Genomic DNA, 14,558 nt, shown 5'->3' with positions numbered 1-14,558 from the left:
TGCCCCCAGACATGGTGCACTGGCACGTGGGAATTAAAGTTGAAACCATGTGCTGAAAATCAGAGTAACATAAAAACAAGACAGCAGAAATCATATCAAACCCCCTGATTTTTATTTTTTAATTTTTTTTTTTTAATTAACATTTAATTGCTACCAGCAAGACAAATAACCACATACGATTTAACTAGATTCTGCTTCCTTGCGGCCCTTCAGCCAGCCCGGCAGGCTGCTGGAGACCAGCCTGGGGTGATGAGGTGGCTCGTGGTCCTGCACTGCTGCGGCCGCAGGAACGGGTCCAGGCTGCGCCAGAGGGTCCCGTGAAGACCTCAGCAGTCTGCTCCGGGGGCACCTTACGATCACGGCTCTGCCGAGCACATTGTGCTTAACAGCTGTAATGGTATAGCTGTTCTAATGAAGAAAAAAGAGCAACGTTTCAGAATTTCTAAAAATTAGCATTTCACAATGCCTTCCAGGTGTGATTTGAGTTCAGGTGGTGTTACCTATGGAAAATGCCAGTTGATGCAGCCCACTCTTCTGGGTGGCTTTTCTACTTTAAATCTCTACCTGTGTGTGTCCTTTCAGGAAAAACTCACACTGCCAAAGTGTGTTGTGTTTTTCGTTTGCATCAAGGCGTGCTACAGCATGTGCATGTGAAGTCTTTTTGCTTACATAGAAATCTACATAAATAAAACAAGCTCTGCCACCATCCACTTTTATGGGAAATATTTTCAAATTTACACATACTTTCCTTGTCTTATCAATGTACTCAGAGTTTCTCTGAAAAAGATCAGACTGTCTTTTGCATCTTTTTTCTACATGCAAATTAATAACTTTGATAACATTGAGGCACTATTTAAAATCGAAGGCCCCCAAAATGTCAGCTCTATATTTCAAGCTCCAAAGACGCTATCTGTGCAGTTTCATCTTACTGTTGAAATGCCAAAAGAAACCACTCAAGCAGCATATTCAGAACGACTGTTATGGGAGGGAAACGGCGAGTTTGGACAATTCAAAGCTTAGTTCTCCAAAAAAACATTACAACTTAAGACATTGTTTTAAAAATGACCCTTTTCTTCCAGACAATCTGAGCTTTGATGAACTGTTATTTTGCAACACAGTAAGATTAGTCAAGACTAATCCCAGCTGGATCGTACGGTACTAAAGATGAGGAAAAACAGGTTCTCGCTAACAGAGCCAGGCAAGTGGTCGAGGCGATGAAAGCCAGCACGCAGAACTGCAACCCAACCCACCCAGCTCAGACGCGGGCTGCGGTCCCTGCTCTGCCCCTAACCCTGCCAGCTCCTCTGGGGAAAACCTCTTGCTTCCAATGCCTCTGTTTCGTCATAAATAAAAATGAGCAGTGACCCCATTATAAAGCATTTCAGTATCCTTGCACAAGAAGACCCACCTGCAGCATCAGGATGGTTCTTTGCAAAAAGCGAGAGTGGATTTTAACACCGTGGGAGGAGGTCTGGGAATGAAGGGGAGAGGAAGGAAGGCTGTGAAAATGCCGGAAAGGGCCAAACCAAAGTTGCTCTTTTTCTTTCTCTGCCTGAGGAGGCCTAAAGCAGACTGAGGAGGGGCTGTGCCAAAGCGCTCTGCAGCGTATCTCCACCTGGATAAGTTCAGCAAGCTCAGACACTTCCCATACTGGGTTACACGGTTAACATTGGCGTTATTCATCAGTATTCCCAGTTGGAAAGCCCTGTTTTTCATTACGCTCATTTTGAGAACGAAAGCTTGTCATTTTACAGTAGTCGGCTTCATTTTTTAGCACGATTATTTGCCATTTCCTTCCCAGTAATTTATTTTCTACATAATTAATGTTTAATGATTCTCTACATATACATTTTGCTAGAAAGCCAAAAGCAACTCTGACAAAGCAAATAAATGTTCTGCAGCTTATCCAACTGTTTTAAGCACTCTGCTGATAACACAGAGCAAAAAAAGGTAATGAGGAAGAAAACATTCAATATTTCTATAAAGAGACACTTCATTAAGGTAATTAAGGCAATCATTTAAAGCAGTTATGAGGATTATTAACACACAAAAGAAATTATGCAATAGGGTTTTCACAAACCAGGCAAACTTACCATTATTTTATGATGCCTTTAAGAATAACTTTCAGCAGTTTAATAAGTTTTTGAAAATAAAGACTCATTTCTTGGCAAAGGATGGACCCTTCCCTACACCTGGCGAGAGCATACGCAGGGTCTTTGAGATTTGGGTTTTTGGGGGGGGGGGGGGAGGAGTTGTTCTTCTTGTTTTTTCAATATGCAACAAGTATTTCTACTGCGCTGGCAAATAACTGACTTAGCTTGTTAAATTGTGCTAGTTCCAAAAACGTATTTACCCCGAAGCATGCACTGAAGTCACGTAGATCAACGCTGGAACCACAAGGGCACGCGTTGCAGTCACCGTCTCGCCAGTTCGTGTTCCTCTACAGACAGACTTGTGAAACCATCGTACTCTCTTAAAGATGTAGAAAATCCCTAGATACTCGGTAGTTTATACTTTGCAAACCACCACTTCTGAAGATTGGCTTTCTCATAACATCTTTCAGTGATTAATAGCAGTCTTTACTTAAACCACTAGCAATCTAACAGAGATATTACCAATGTTAGAAATCACTAGGGCAGAGCACGGTACTGTACTTTAACGTACATGAGAGAAAAATGAAAGGCATTTGTAACAGTCAGACATGTTATGACGTTATACTGAAAATATTTTTCTAACTGTAAGTCATCAGGATTGCTGTTTTTCTAGAGGAATATGCATTTTTAATTAACACATGAAAAATGAAGTATGCATCACAGACTCTACTAGAGGCATGACACATTTTTCAAAATCCCTTAATTAACTCAGGAGCCTAAAGGGTTTTTCTACACACTCAGATACTTTAACCCCATCACGGTGGTTACAGTGACTCAACCTTTCTGGCACCACGTGGACTCGCTTGTGCCGATACAAAAGATAACAAGGGATAAACGAGAGAGTTTCAGATTGCAAAAGTACAACTATTTCCAACATTTTTAGAAGTATCCCTCCCACATCTGTTCCATCTTGTGGATCATACGAAAAAAATCTCACTTCAAAAGCAATTTGCGACCTGAACTCCAAGCATTGAGGCACGAGTCGCGTTGGGTTAGGACGAGGTGGGACGCGCCAGGGCAGAGCTGCTGTCCTCCAAGGGGCTGGGGCACACTGAAGCGCTTTCTTCATCTGAAGTTACATTTACTGCCTTAACACATCTTCTAGGGTTTCGTGACAAACTAGATGACTACACCGGTGCTTCAAACTGACTTTATTTAAATTATAATTTCTGAACATAGTTGTACACCACTTTCTTGCTTCTTCCCCACGAAATCCTTTTCTGCCCTCTTTTGTACACATTTCTCATGTAATTCTACACTAAACCTCTGAAGACGCACCATAAAGCACGTGCTTCTGCAGGAGCACGTAGCCCTCAGGAGACGACGTTTTCATAAACATGTCCACTTCAGATGTGACTTTGCCTTAACCTCAAATGCTTTTTTGTTCCTCTTATTAACTTACAAAGACAGAAAATGAAGTCAAGTACATTCTTAAGGTTTGTTCTGCCCAAAGTCATCGTGCTCTGCCTTGCAAAGTAAATTTGAGTGTCCTTCCAGAGGAGACCATGAGATCAGTCTGATGCAAGAGCCCCCAAGAACCACGACACAGCATTCAGAAATAGGACAGCACAGCGTTAGGGGGAAAAAAGACCACAACACTCAACAGCCCTAACCTTAACTTTAATGCTCTGCTGAAGGGGCTACATAAGCAGGATGCTCGTATGGCCGAGCAGTGGACCTAGGCCTGCATTCAGCTCCCTGTGCCCTGAGGGCAGCCATTTTACCTCAGCGTGGCCGAGCCGGTCCCAGCTCGCCTCCATCCTACCCTCGACCCTCCCGCCCGCCTGGGGAGCGGGCAGAGCTCTTTTCCCCGCTCCCCCTTGGGCACACCACAACGTGACAGAGCCGTGACCGCGGCCCAGCCCCGGGCCGCAGCCCTTCTGCCCGCAGCGGTAGAGCGACCGGCACCGCCGCCATCCCACCCCGCCCGTCCGCCGCCGCCGCCACAGCCACTGCACACGGCCCGCCCGACGCACTGCATTGTGGGACACGCCCCGCGCCTTGGCGCCAAGCTCCCCCCCCCCCCCGCTGCCACCGCGATGCATTGTGGGATACACCCTCCCCTGCCCCGGCCGGGTCTTCTTGGCGCGGACGCCGCACCGGATGTGACGCCAAACGGCCCGCCGCCGTCAAAACCGCGGCCGGGGGATCGCGTTCTTTCCTCCCTCCGCCGGCGGCGGGGCCTTTCCGAGGGAGAACCGAGCTCGCCGCATCCTCGCACCCGGGAGTTGCGCCGCCAGTCACGGGTTACGGCTTCTCGGGTGGTCGCGGCCAAGGGGCAAGAAAGAAGGGACTACTTTTCTTCGAGGCCACGCATGCGCAGGAGGGAGGAGCGAGGGCGCGGCGGGAGACGCGGGCGCCGCCTCGTTGGCCTCTAGAGCGGGCGGTGCTGCGTCCCGGGGTGAAATCGCTGCGCGCAGTAGGACCGCGAGGGGAGCCGCGGTCGCCATTTTGTAAGCGGTTGTTGGGGGAGGCGGCGTGTGCGCTCCTCTGTCTGCCCGGTCTCGGCCCCGCGCCCGCTCGCCCGCCCGCTCTCCACGCTCCGGCCCTCCACCGCCGCAGCCATTGCTGACCTTGCCATGTCCGGAGGGGGCGTGATCCGCGGCCCAGCCGGCAACAACGACTGCCGCATCTACGTGGGGAACCTGCCCCCAGACATCCGCACCAAGGACATCGAGGACGTCTTCTACAAGTACGGGGCCATCCGCGACATCGACCTCAAGAACCGCCGCGGGGGCCCGCCTTTCGCCTTTGTCGAGTTTGAGGACCCCAGGTGAGACCCCCACCACCCGCGGGCGCTCCCCTGGGAGGGCGGGGGGGGGGGGGGGGGCGCGGCCTGTGTCCTCTCCGTGTGCGTGTCCCGTCCCCCCAAGCCCCGGGCCTGAGGCGGGGGCAGCCGCCCGGGAGCTGCCTGAGCCCCCCCCCCCCTTCAGTAGAGCACCGGTCCCCTCCCGCCTCACACCGCAGTAACGGGCCCACGCACCGTTGCGGGTGGCGGGCCCGGGGAAGGGAGGGGGGGGGGCGGCGGGCAGCGGGGTGGGGCCGGCGGGAAGCGGGAACAAAGGCGGGGAGGCGGTGCGTGGGCAGGGCGCGGCGTGGGGGGGGGGAAGCGGGCGGACGGACGGCCGCGCTCACCGCCCCGTCCCGTCCCGCAGGGACGCGGAGGACGCCGTCTACGGGCGGGACGGCTACGATTACGATGGGTATCGCCTCCGCGTGGAGTTCCCTCGGAGCGGCCGGGGCACCGGGAGAGGCGGCGGAGGTGGCGGAGGGGGTGGAGCCCCCCGGGGCAGGTACGGCCCCCCGTCCCGGCGCTCGGAGTACAGAGTGATCGTCTCGGGTGAGTCATTGTTTTTGTTGGGGGTTTTTTTTTTTCTTAACCCAAACGCTCCCCCGGGGTCCTGCGGGCAAGCATCCCGGCGAGGGGTGATGCAGCTCCAAGTTTCCTAAAAAGCCATCGCCTCGCGTAGCCTGGGAGGAATGCTGTCCGTAGGATGCAAACAGCTCCTCGAGGCAGCCCGTCTGCTTGCTAAATAGCCTCTTTTGTTTACTGCGACCTGACGCTGTGAACTACAGGAGGCGAGAATACAGCCGGGTTTTAAAGCGATGCTTTGCTTTTTATATAGGGCTGCCTCCAAGTGGAAGTTGGCAGGATTTAAAGGATCACATGCGTGAAGCAGGTGATGTATGTTATGCTGATGTTTTCCGAGATGGCACTGGTGTCGTGGAGTTTGTACGGAAGGAAGATATGACCTACGCTGTGCGAAAACTGGATAACACTAAATTTAGATCTCATGAGGTAGGTTTCATACTTACTTTCTTTGGCCAGAATTGGATACAAGGGGCTTAACAGTAGGATTTGAAGGTAAGGAACATGTGGTGTTCATTGTTTATATACAAAGCAGCTAAGTAAGTCTGTGGTCAGTTTGTCAGGAGATAGACTTTAAAGCTTTGATGTCTATTTCCATGCTGTAGTAAACAATATCTTCAGTCTGTCAGCATGCCTAAAAAAATGGCCCTAAAGCCTAGACTTTTCAATCGAAAGTTCTGTCTATTCAATAGGGAGAAACTGCCTACATCCGTGTTAAAGTTGATGGCCCAAGAAGTCCAAGCTATGGAAGATCTCGGTCACGCAGCCGTAGTCGTAGCAGAAGCCGTAGTCGAAGCAACAGCAGAAGCCGCAGTTATTCCCCAAGAAGAAGCAGAGGATCTCCACGCTACTCTCCCCGTCACAGCAGATCCCGATCTCGTACATAAATGATCACTAGCTCTGATCTTTTTGTAGAACCCCATGTTGTACACAGTTTTCCTTTACTTAGTACAGTCTTTTGTTTTTTTTTTTTAAATTCAAACTGTTTTATTCAAATTGGCTGAAGTGTTGAATTGCATTCTTGTGTAAAATCCCTAGTGAGTATTTGCTCCTTAACATCAACATTCCCCTCATGTCTTTGGTAAATTGTATTTTAATTGATGTCAGTCAGGATTGTTTCAATTTAGTTCTAGTTAAATACCAACATTCTTCGAACTGTGGTATTGCTGTGTAAATGTCTCAGTGTTCAGCTATGGTTTATACGAGCTGGGGATGTTGGGATGTTTGTGGCTAACTTGTCTCTTCTGGGGGATCTTATATTTTATCTTGCCTTTTCGTGTGTCTTTCTGTAGACATATCTGAAGAGATGGATTAAGAATGCTTTGGATTAAAGGATTGTGGAGCACATGTCAATCATTTTAGGATTGTCAAAAGGAGGATTGAGGAGGATCAGATCAATAATGGAGGCAATGGTATGACTCCAAGTGCTATTGTCACAGATGAACTTGGCAGTATTGACCTTATACTGAGAGACAGGTTAATTGAGTACGTGCACCTACGTGTCACTTCAGGCATGTTCTAGTTACCGCAGACTACAATTGCTCTTTTCTTTAAAACTTTTGGGGGGGGGCAATTGTGGCTAAATACTTGCTTTTGTAATTCTCTATTTCATTCTAGTTTTTTAAAGGACTAAAGTGGGACGGGGGTGGGAGTATTGGTTTACTTTGTCATGCAGCATTTGGTTACAAGTGTTAATGTTATGTAGTATTCGTACACTTGTAGTAGATCAAGGGTATCTTTAAATCAGAGTATAATATCAATACTGCTAAAATCTGCATGTCCTCTGTGTGACTGATACAGCGTTGCTATTTCATTTTTTTTAAGTATCAGAATGAAAGCAAAAATAGAAAACCTAGTTGGGAGTAATTTCTTAAGTCTCAGCCCTGCCCCCTCAGACTAATTGACTCACCGGTATGTTTGAAAACTCTGGTTAGTTAATTTTGTTACCTTCCAGCTGGGAGTGCTAGCTATAGTTCAGACATACAGTAGGTGGATAGCTTTAGCAGTAAGCTTTTCCAGTTTCATGAACATTTTTTGCAACCACAAAACCGGTAGCACACCACCGTACGAGCAATGAGTATGTTGGCATTTTCAGTTGACATATTGTAAATATTACAGTGTTTCCTCCAAGTAGTAATTAATATTTCTAAAAATTATCTGAGCATCACCATTCAAAAGTTTGTTTTGGGGAATTGATAGTTATTAATGTACATCTGTATTAATTGATGGCAAACATAACTGATCATTCCCCAGAATCCTATTTTTTCATTACAGTATCTAACTTTTTGCCTCCTCTTTTTTGGTTTTGCTGGTTATAAAGGTTTGGATTGGAGAGGGCTCACTGGATCCCAATCCTTGGAGCTGGATCATTGGATTCAAATCATAATGTGGATAGGATAGGGAGGCTGAATTACAAGGATTCATGGAGCGGGATCAAATTACCAGGAACATAGGAGTGGATTCCTGCCCCAACCAAACCGCATTCGTGTGGATTTTTTTTATTCAACTCAATTGGCTATTCCAAAGATTTTTTTTTCCTATTTTTGACGATTGGAGCCCTTAAGATGCACGATGGAGTTTTTCATTTTTTTGGTAAAAGGAGCAAAGCAAGGACCTGGAGAGGTACGCTGGAGCAATCTCCTTGGAAGGATTCAGCACGAGTAGATGGTAAACGTTAAAGGGGAAAAAGGGGGGTTTGTTTAAAAAAAAAAAAGTAAAAGTCATTTCTCTAAATTTAAAGACAAAAATTGGAGTTAAAGATTGAGTAGGTTTTCAATTGGCTATTGCCTTTTTTTCTTTGACAAATAAAATTTTTAAAAAAAACATGCATGGTTGTCATCATTTGTTGCCAAGAGTCTTAGTCTTCGCTTGCCACTGTAGCATTGTTAAATCACAAGTTTTCAGACAAAAGGCTTTTGTGTTCAACAGAGATGTAGTGTTTCACAGGAAGCGTTGATGTTTGAGCCTCTCCTGAATAAAGGATCAGTTCCCTGGGAAATGGGTGGAATTTATTATATGAGTAGGTGAAAAGGGGAAAAGAAAGAATTCTCACTGCTTAAAAGAGGATGCTTTAATATTAATGTTGCTAATGATAACTCTTCTGAAGAGATCACAAAGGGAAAACGTGAGAGTAATCGGGCTTGGCGCTCCCCCCGCAATGCTCGGGTAGAACGGGTGTGTGTAAACCCTCCAGGTGCCTGCAGTCCTTGAGCGCTGGTGGGCTGGAGGCAGTGCCCAGCAGGCAAGTAACCATGCGGGTTATGGAGGAGCCAGGTTATTAGTGGCAGGTAATTGCACTGAGTGCAGTGGCTGAGCTGTTGCTGCTGGGGTAATCGTAACCCTGCGGTGAGCGCAGCTTGCGGCCTGGCTGGAAATGCGGCACCTTCCTGGGGTTGAATATTCTTGTAGCTTAATCAGAAGTAGGTGAATATTCCTTTGGTTGTCTGATGAGAAATCAGTGGTTATCATTGAATGTGTTTAATTTACAACGAATTAAAGAGCAAAGCGTCAGCACAGAGGAGAAGGGTGATTCTTCCTGCACAGCGTAATTGCCAGCTCGTAGGACTGTCCTAGGGAGTGCAGAGCAGGTGGTGATCAGGTTAATGTTTAAGTAGGTGTGTTGGGTTTGCATGGCAAGGTTCTGATAGTGGGGGGGCTACAGGAGTGGCTGCTGTGAGAAGCTGCTAGAAGCTTCCCCTGTGTCCGACAGAGCTAATACCAGCTGGCTCCAAGATGGACCTGCCGCTGGCCAAGGCTGAGCCCATCGGTGATGGTGGTAGTGCCTCTGGGATAACGTATTTAAGAAGGGAGGAAAAAAACACCTGCGCAGCTGCAGCCGGAGAGAGGAGTGAGAACGTGTGAGAGAAACAGCCCTGCAGACCCCCAGGTCAGTGAAGAAGGAGGTAGAGGAGATGGTCCAGGCACTAGAGCAGAGATTCCCCTGCAGCCCTTGGTGATGAAGACCACAGTGAGGCAGGCTGTCCCCCTGCAGCCCACGGAGGTCCATGGTGGAGCAGATCTCTGCCTGCAGCCCGTGGAGGACCCCACACCGGAGCAGGTGGGTGCCTGAAGGAGGCTGTGACCCTGTGGGAAGCCCGTGCTGGAGCAGGCTCCTGGCAGGACCTGTGGATCTGTGGAGAGAGGAGCCCATGGAGCAGGTTTGCTGCCCCCCCCCCCCGCCTCTGTGGGGGACCCACACTGGAGCAGTCTGTGCCTGAAGGACTGTCTCCTGTGGGAGGGACCCCACGCTGGAGCAAGGGAGGAGTGAGGTGTCCTCCCCCTGAGGAGGAAGGAGCGGCGGAGACAAGGTATGACAAACTGACCCCAACTCCCGTTCTCCGTCCCCCTGTGCTGCTGGAGGGAGGAGGTAGAGAATTTGGGAGTCAAGCCTGGGAAGAAGGGAGGGCTGGGGGGAAGGCATTTTAAGATTTGGTTTTATTTCTCATTATTCTATTCTGATTTGATTGGTAATAAATGAAACTAATTTCCCCATGTCGAGTCTGTTTTGCCCGTGATGGTAATTGCTGAGTAATCTCTCCCTGTCCTTATCTCAACCCATGAGCCTTTAGTTTTATTTTCTCTCCCCTGCCCAGCTGAGGAGGGGAGTGGCAGAGTGGCTTTGGTGGGCACCTGGCATCCAGCCAGGGTCAACCCACCACGGCAGGGTACTTGTATAAATAATATACACTTTGCTTTTCAGAAATGGATGACTGTAGGCTGCTTCTGTATGGCAGGGAACTGTAGCATCCCTTATGGAGCAGGGCAGGAAGATTGCTTTATTGTAAGGTGGGATTTGTGTTTGGGGCAGGATTAGCAGATTTGGGTTTTAAGCGTGGCATGCTGGCATGTGTAAAACCATGAAGGATGTTGTGTGTGGTGACGGAGATTGTGGTTTGTTACAGAATGTTGTTCCCCTGCAGAATACTGTATTGCCAAAGGTGCGTATGAGATGTACTTTTTTTCCAAAAATTATGAAATCCTGATAGCAAAGCACTGTATTGGGGGGGGGAGGTGAAAGCTATGTCATGCACAGAACAGACTTAGATGCTTGAGTGGCCGTGGGACGATGCCGGATGGGAAGAAGAGAAGAGCTGTAGGGATGAGCGGGGTGAGTTGTGGGATCGTGACGGTGGGGTGCGAAGGGAGAAGTTCGTTCGTTGGGGTGTGGGAAATGAGGGAGTGGAGTGGGTAGTGCGTGCTTGACGGCGCGTTGGTGCGTGCTGTTGAAGCAAGGGGAAGTTTGGCCCAAAAAACCCCAAACACTTCTGCGCATTGATAGTTCTGTCACCTGTGTTCAAGAAAGGCAGAATGGGAGCAGTTTTAAAGCAAAGGTTATGAGTGTGCTCAGGGAAGCGAGACCTCTTCTTTCACAAAAGGAAACCTGAAGAGTTTGGTTTGACTGAACTGAAGTGGTATTTGGAGAGGTTTGCTCTCTGGCTGCGTAGGGTTTGGAAAGAAAGTGAACTTTGTGGGGGAGGGAGAGCGAAGGAGGCTGGGAGCCCAGCAGACGAAGGGGTCACAGTCCCCTCTTTGAAATACGGGAGTCTGGGTTCTGATCCACAGAGTCCAGGCAGAGCCAGTGGTTCTAAGCAAGTTCATGAGGAGCTAATTAACGTGCTGGAGCACTAATTTAAGGGGTGGTTCAGGTGATTTCACAGTACGGAAGTACCTGTACAAGCTGTAACATTAGAGGTGCAGGAAGGCTTGAAAAATGTCGAGCGTGGTCCGGGAGCTGGCAGGTGAGGGATGTGCACAGACAGGGTCGATGATGCTTCAGCTCTCGGGTCTGTTGTGTGCAGCTGAACTATGCGAGTGGGAAATACTTGATGGTTGTTTGCTTCAGAGATTATCTCAAAGTGGTTTGCAGCGTAGTAAACATCACCCCGCGGAGAGGCCGTTCCTCCCCAGGGGGGAGCGCGGGAGGGCACTGAACTCTGCCGAAGCAGCGGTGGGAACCCCAGCGTTTCTCTGCGTTGGGATTCGTGGACCGTGTCACCTTGGTGCAAAGCTCCCGACCTTGAGTTCTTGAAGACCTGGTGGGCATCGTACCTCTGCAAGAAGGCTGCTGATCCCCCTTGTTAAGTAGAAAAGCTGTGTTTTCATTTCACTTGGAAGATGGAAGGCAACGGAGCAGTCCTGAAGTTCTTTCTCTCGTTTTGGCTTTCCACACCGAGGGGAGGGAGGTCGGGTCGCCACAGCAGACGAGCGGCTGGTCCGTGTTCCTGCTGCTGTGCATCTGCCCCAGCATCGCCGTGCTGCGGCCGGCCCGTTCCCTTTGTTCTCCCGTGTGTACCAGCCGGCGTGCGCCTCATGATGCTCTTCAGCGCTGGCGTTTGTAAAGCGCTTTGAGATCCTGCAGTAAAAGTCTTGGCGGTGCAGAGCTCTGGCGCGTTTCATGCCTCTAGACCTTTTTTCCTGGAAAATCTTTCCTCTCATCGTACTGTTAACAGCCGGACGTGCAGTTGATGGAGCGGGAAAGCCCACTTCGCTGGGTGAACCAAGGCTTTCCCCAAGTGCCTTGTTTTTTAATTTCTGGTTCTGATCCGCAGCAGCCAGCATGGCTCACTGTCTTCAGGGCAAGTATCACGTTCTCTGGCTGACATAATGGACTTTACAAGGGGACGAATTAAATTAGTATCTCAGAAACGTACTATAAACCAGTTTTGATGGCACTAAGAAAAGTTAAGTGGAGGAATCTGTGCCTTCTGACGTATTCTCAGTTTTTAATTACAGTGGGTCTCTGTGGGTTCATTAGCTTTGTTAGTGCGATGGGTAGGAGTTAGCCGGGTGTTGGGAGCAGTCACTCCTGCCAGTCCTGGCCGGGGGACCGCTGTTGCTGCCATTTCCCCCTTTGGCTTCTCGGGTTGAGGATGAAAATGAACCTGAGTCAGTGCCGGCTTAACTTCCCTCACGGGGAACATTGGCTTCCAGGCACGGACCGTCCGAGTCATCCGCTCACCCCGCTGTGGCCGTTGGGTAAAACTAACTTCAATTTATTTTAATGTCTTACATACATTAGTGGAAACAGGTTCTGCTGGAAGGCAGGCAGGCGGACCATGTTGGCTGTTCTGCCAGCGCTTGTTCCGGGAATGTATTTTCTAGGATTTTAACAGACCAAAACCAAGGCACCCAGCGTCTGTTTTTTTTAAGAACGTGTTCTTCCCAAAACTCAACGTTTTCAAGAGTCCGTTGGCTCCGAAGAAGATGGAAAGGGGTAGTAACTGGAAGATGGAAACACCTTTGTTAAAGCAGAGGGGCCAGCCAAACTTAACCCCCTCTCCTAATGAATTTTGTTGTCCGTCGCAAGCGCAGAAGCAGGTGGGTTCCTCGGCTGGTGGAAGCGGGCAGGTCGCTGCCCTTGGCTGCCGCAGCGTTACCTCCCTGGTGCCACCGTGCTTTTAACCCGCCGGCGCTGGAGCAGGTCTCCGCCATTCGTGCACGGGGAATCTGCCTTTTCAGATGGTCCTGAGCTTCCGATAGTGCCGCTTTGTTGGTACAACTGAGGGCAATTGTCTGCCCCGGGGCTGCGTGGCCCCTCTGTCCTGCCCTCGCCGGCGCAGCTGCCCGTCGGCAGCAGAGCGTGATACTGCCTTCATTGTGCAAACAGTTTGGGAAGTGCAGCGGGGAGGGAGGGAATCTGTCCTTAACTGCACATCATACTGATAGCGGAGTACTTAATAAACCTAACATTAGCGCTGAAATAGAAATGGTTAGAAAACTTGTGGTTTCTCCTCGAAACCACAGTTTGGGTTTTTTGTTGTCGTTTGTTTTGGTTTTTTTTGAACAGAAACTTCTGCTTTAGAACAGCAGACTCATTCATTGATCTGTTCATGTTAGTCATGGCTCGAGATTTCTTACTCCTGATAACAGCAGATAGTTTTTAGCTGTACAGCAAAATTATAGTAATTTCTAGATGGGCTAAAAATAGCTACAGCTTTGGTAAGAGTCCACTATGCCGAGTGCAAAATAATCCCCCCTGCACCTGCACAGTGAAGAGCAGTTTATCCTGAATTGCAGCTGAAGCTATTTCAAATAGAAAGCTGAATTTTTAGAAAAAATCAGGATTCCAGGAAGTTCCCTGTGTAACAAACGTTCCCTAAAATCCCTCTCCCGCACACCTGAAGAAGGCGAGTGAGTCAGACTGCCGAGCCCGACGTACCCACCCGCGCTGTCCGCTCCTCGCAGCACTTGGTCTCGCTCCGGCAAAGCCGCGGGACGGGCACGGAGCCCGGCAGAGCCGCGGGACGGGCTGCAGCCTCGCCTGGCCCTCGCTCAGCCCCGTCCCAGGCAGCGAGAGGGCTCTGGCTCGGCCTGACGCTCATCCCCTCCCGACCGAAGGGCTGCGTGTATATGCAACAGTTGTAGGGCTATTAACATAATTTTATGCACTAATTTGTGTAATCATTAAAGAGTTGAGAAGGGCATTGTTCGCATGAGTAATTACCTCTGTATTCTAATAGCTCTAATTCATCTCTTAAGTGAGTTTCATATTTCTATGAGTCAGCTAACGATTCACGCTTCGGGTATAATATTTTTTTTTAAAAATACCCGTTTCTCGTATGACTTGGTTGCACTCTGCGTAGCTGATGACGTGATGGATCCTGCCGAGCTTAGACCACACGGATGTCTACCTGGGAAGATTTGCCAGCGTGGACCCGGAGCTCCGGTGCTGGGCTGGCTCCTGCGGCAGGGATGGTGCAGAGCGTTTTACTTGCTGGGATGCCGAGAGGCTGCAGAAAGCGGCTGCCTCCAGCACGCCAGCGGAAATTTAAAAATTAAAAACTTGGCAGTTTGCTGAACTCTGGGTCTTTTCCTTCTGACAAAGGGCAGGTCTGTATTTTTCTAGTGATTTTTGATACTGTTTTAAACTTGGGAAAAACTTCCTCTGTGCAGCTCTGGGTTGGATTTGACTCTGCCTCCTTTGGCCACGTTCCCTCTCCATCCCCACACACGTGTGTATCTTTACAGCGCACGTTAAGAAGCTGCAGGCCAGAGGGAAGGCACAGGAATGATGTGGGACCTTTTCCTGGCGGCAC

General features: G+C 49.2%; 1 protein-coding gene across 2 annotated transcripts; it reads left to right on the top strand.

Moving 5' to 3' along the window:
• Window positions 1–4,719: 4,719 nt before the first annotated feature.
• Window positions 4,720–8,348, top strand: SRSF1 (serine and arginine rich splicing factor 1). Of its 2 annotated transcripts, XR_011326028.1 has the most exons (6): window positions 4,720–4,926; window positions 5,309–5,493; window positions 5,780–5,952; window positions 6,216–6,402; window positions 6,816–6,935; window positions 7,844–8,348. XR_011326028.1 is itself a non-coding variant. In XM_069790920.1 (5 exons), the coding sequence occupies exons 1-5, from the start codon at window positions 4,733–4,735 to the stop codon at window positions 6,836–6,838; spliced, it is 762 nt and encodes a 253-aa protein (XP_069647021.1). In that variant the 5' UTR covers window positions 4,720–4,732; the 3' UTR covers window positions 6,839–8,348. The 2 variants fall into 2 exon arrangements, 1 of the variants encoding a protein (XP_069647021.1); XM_069790920.1 differs by having other exon boundaries at window positions 6,816–8,348.
• The last annotated feature ends 6,210 nt before the right edge of the window (window positions 8,349–14,558 follow it).

Source organism: Haliaeetus albicilla, chromosome 9, assembly GCF_947461875.1.
Source record: "Haliaeetus albicilla chromosome 9, bHalAlb1.1, whole genome shotgun sequence".
NCBI classification, from domain to species: Eukaryota; Metazoa; Chordata; class Aves; order Accipitriformes; family Accipitridae; genus Haliaeetus; species Haliaeetus albicilla.
Note: the sequence above shows the minus strand (reverse complement) of the source record. Positions and strands in the feature narration are given on the sequence as shown.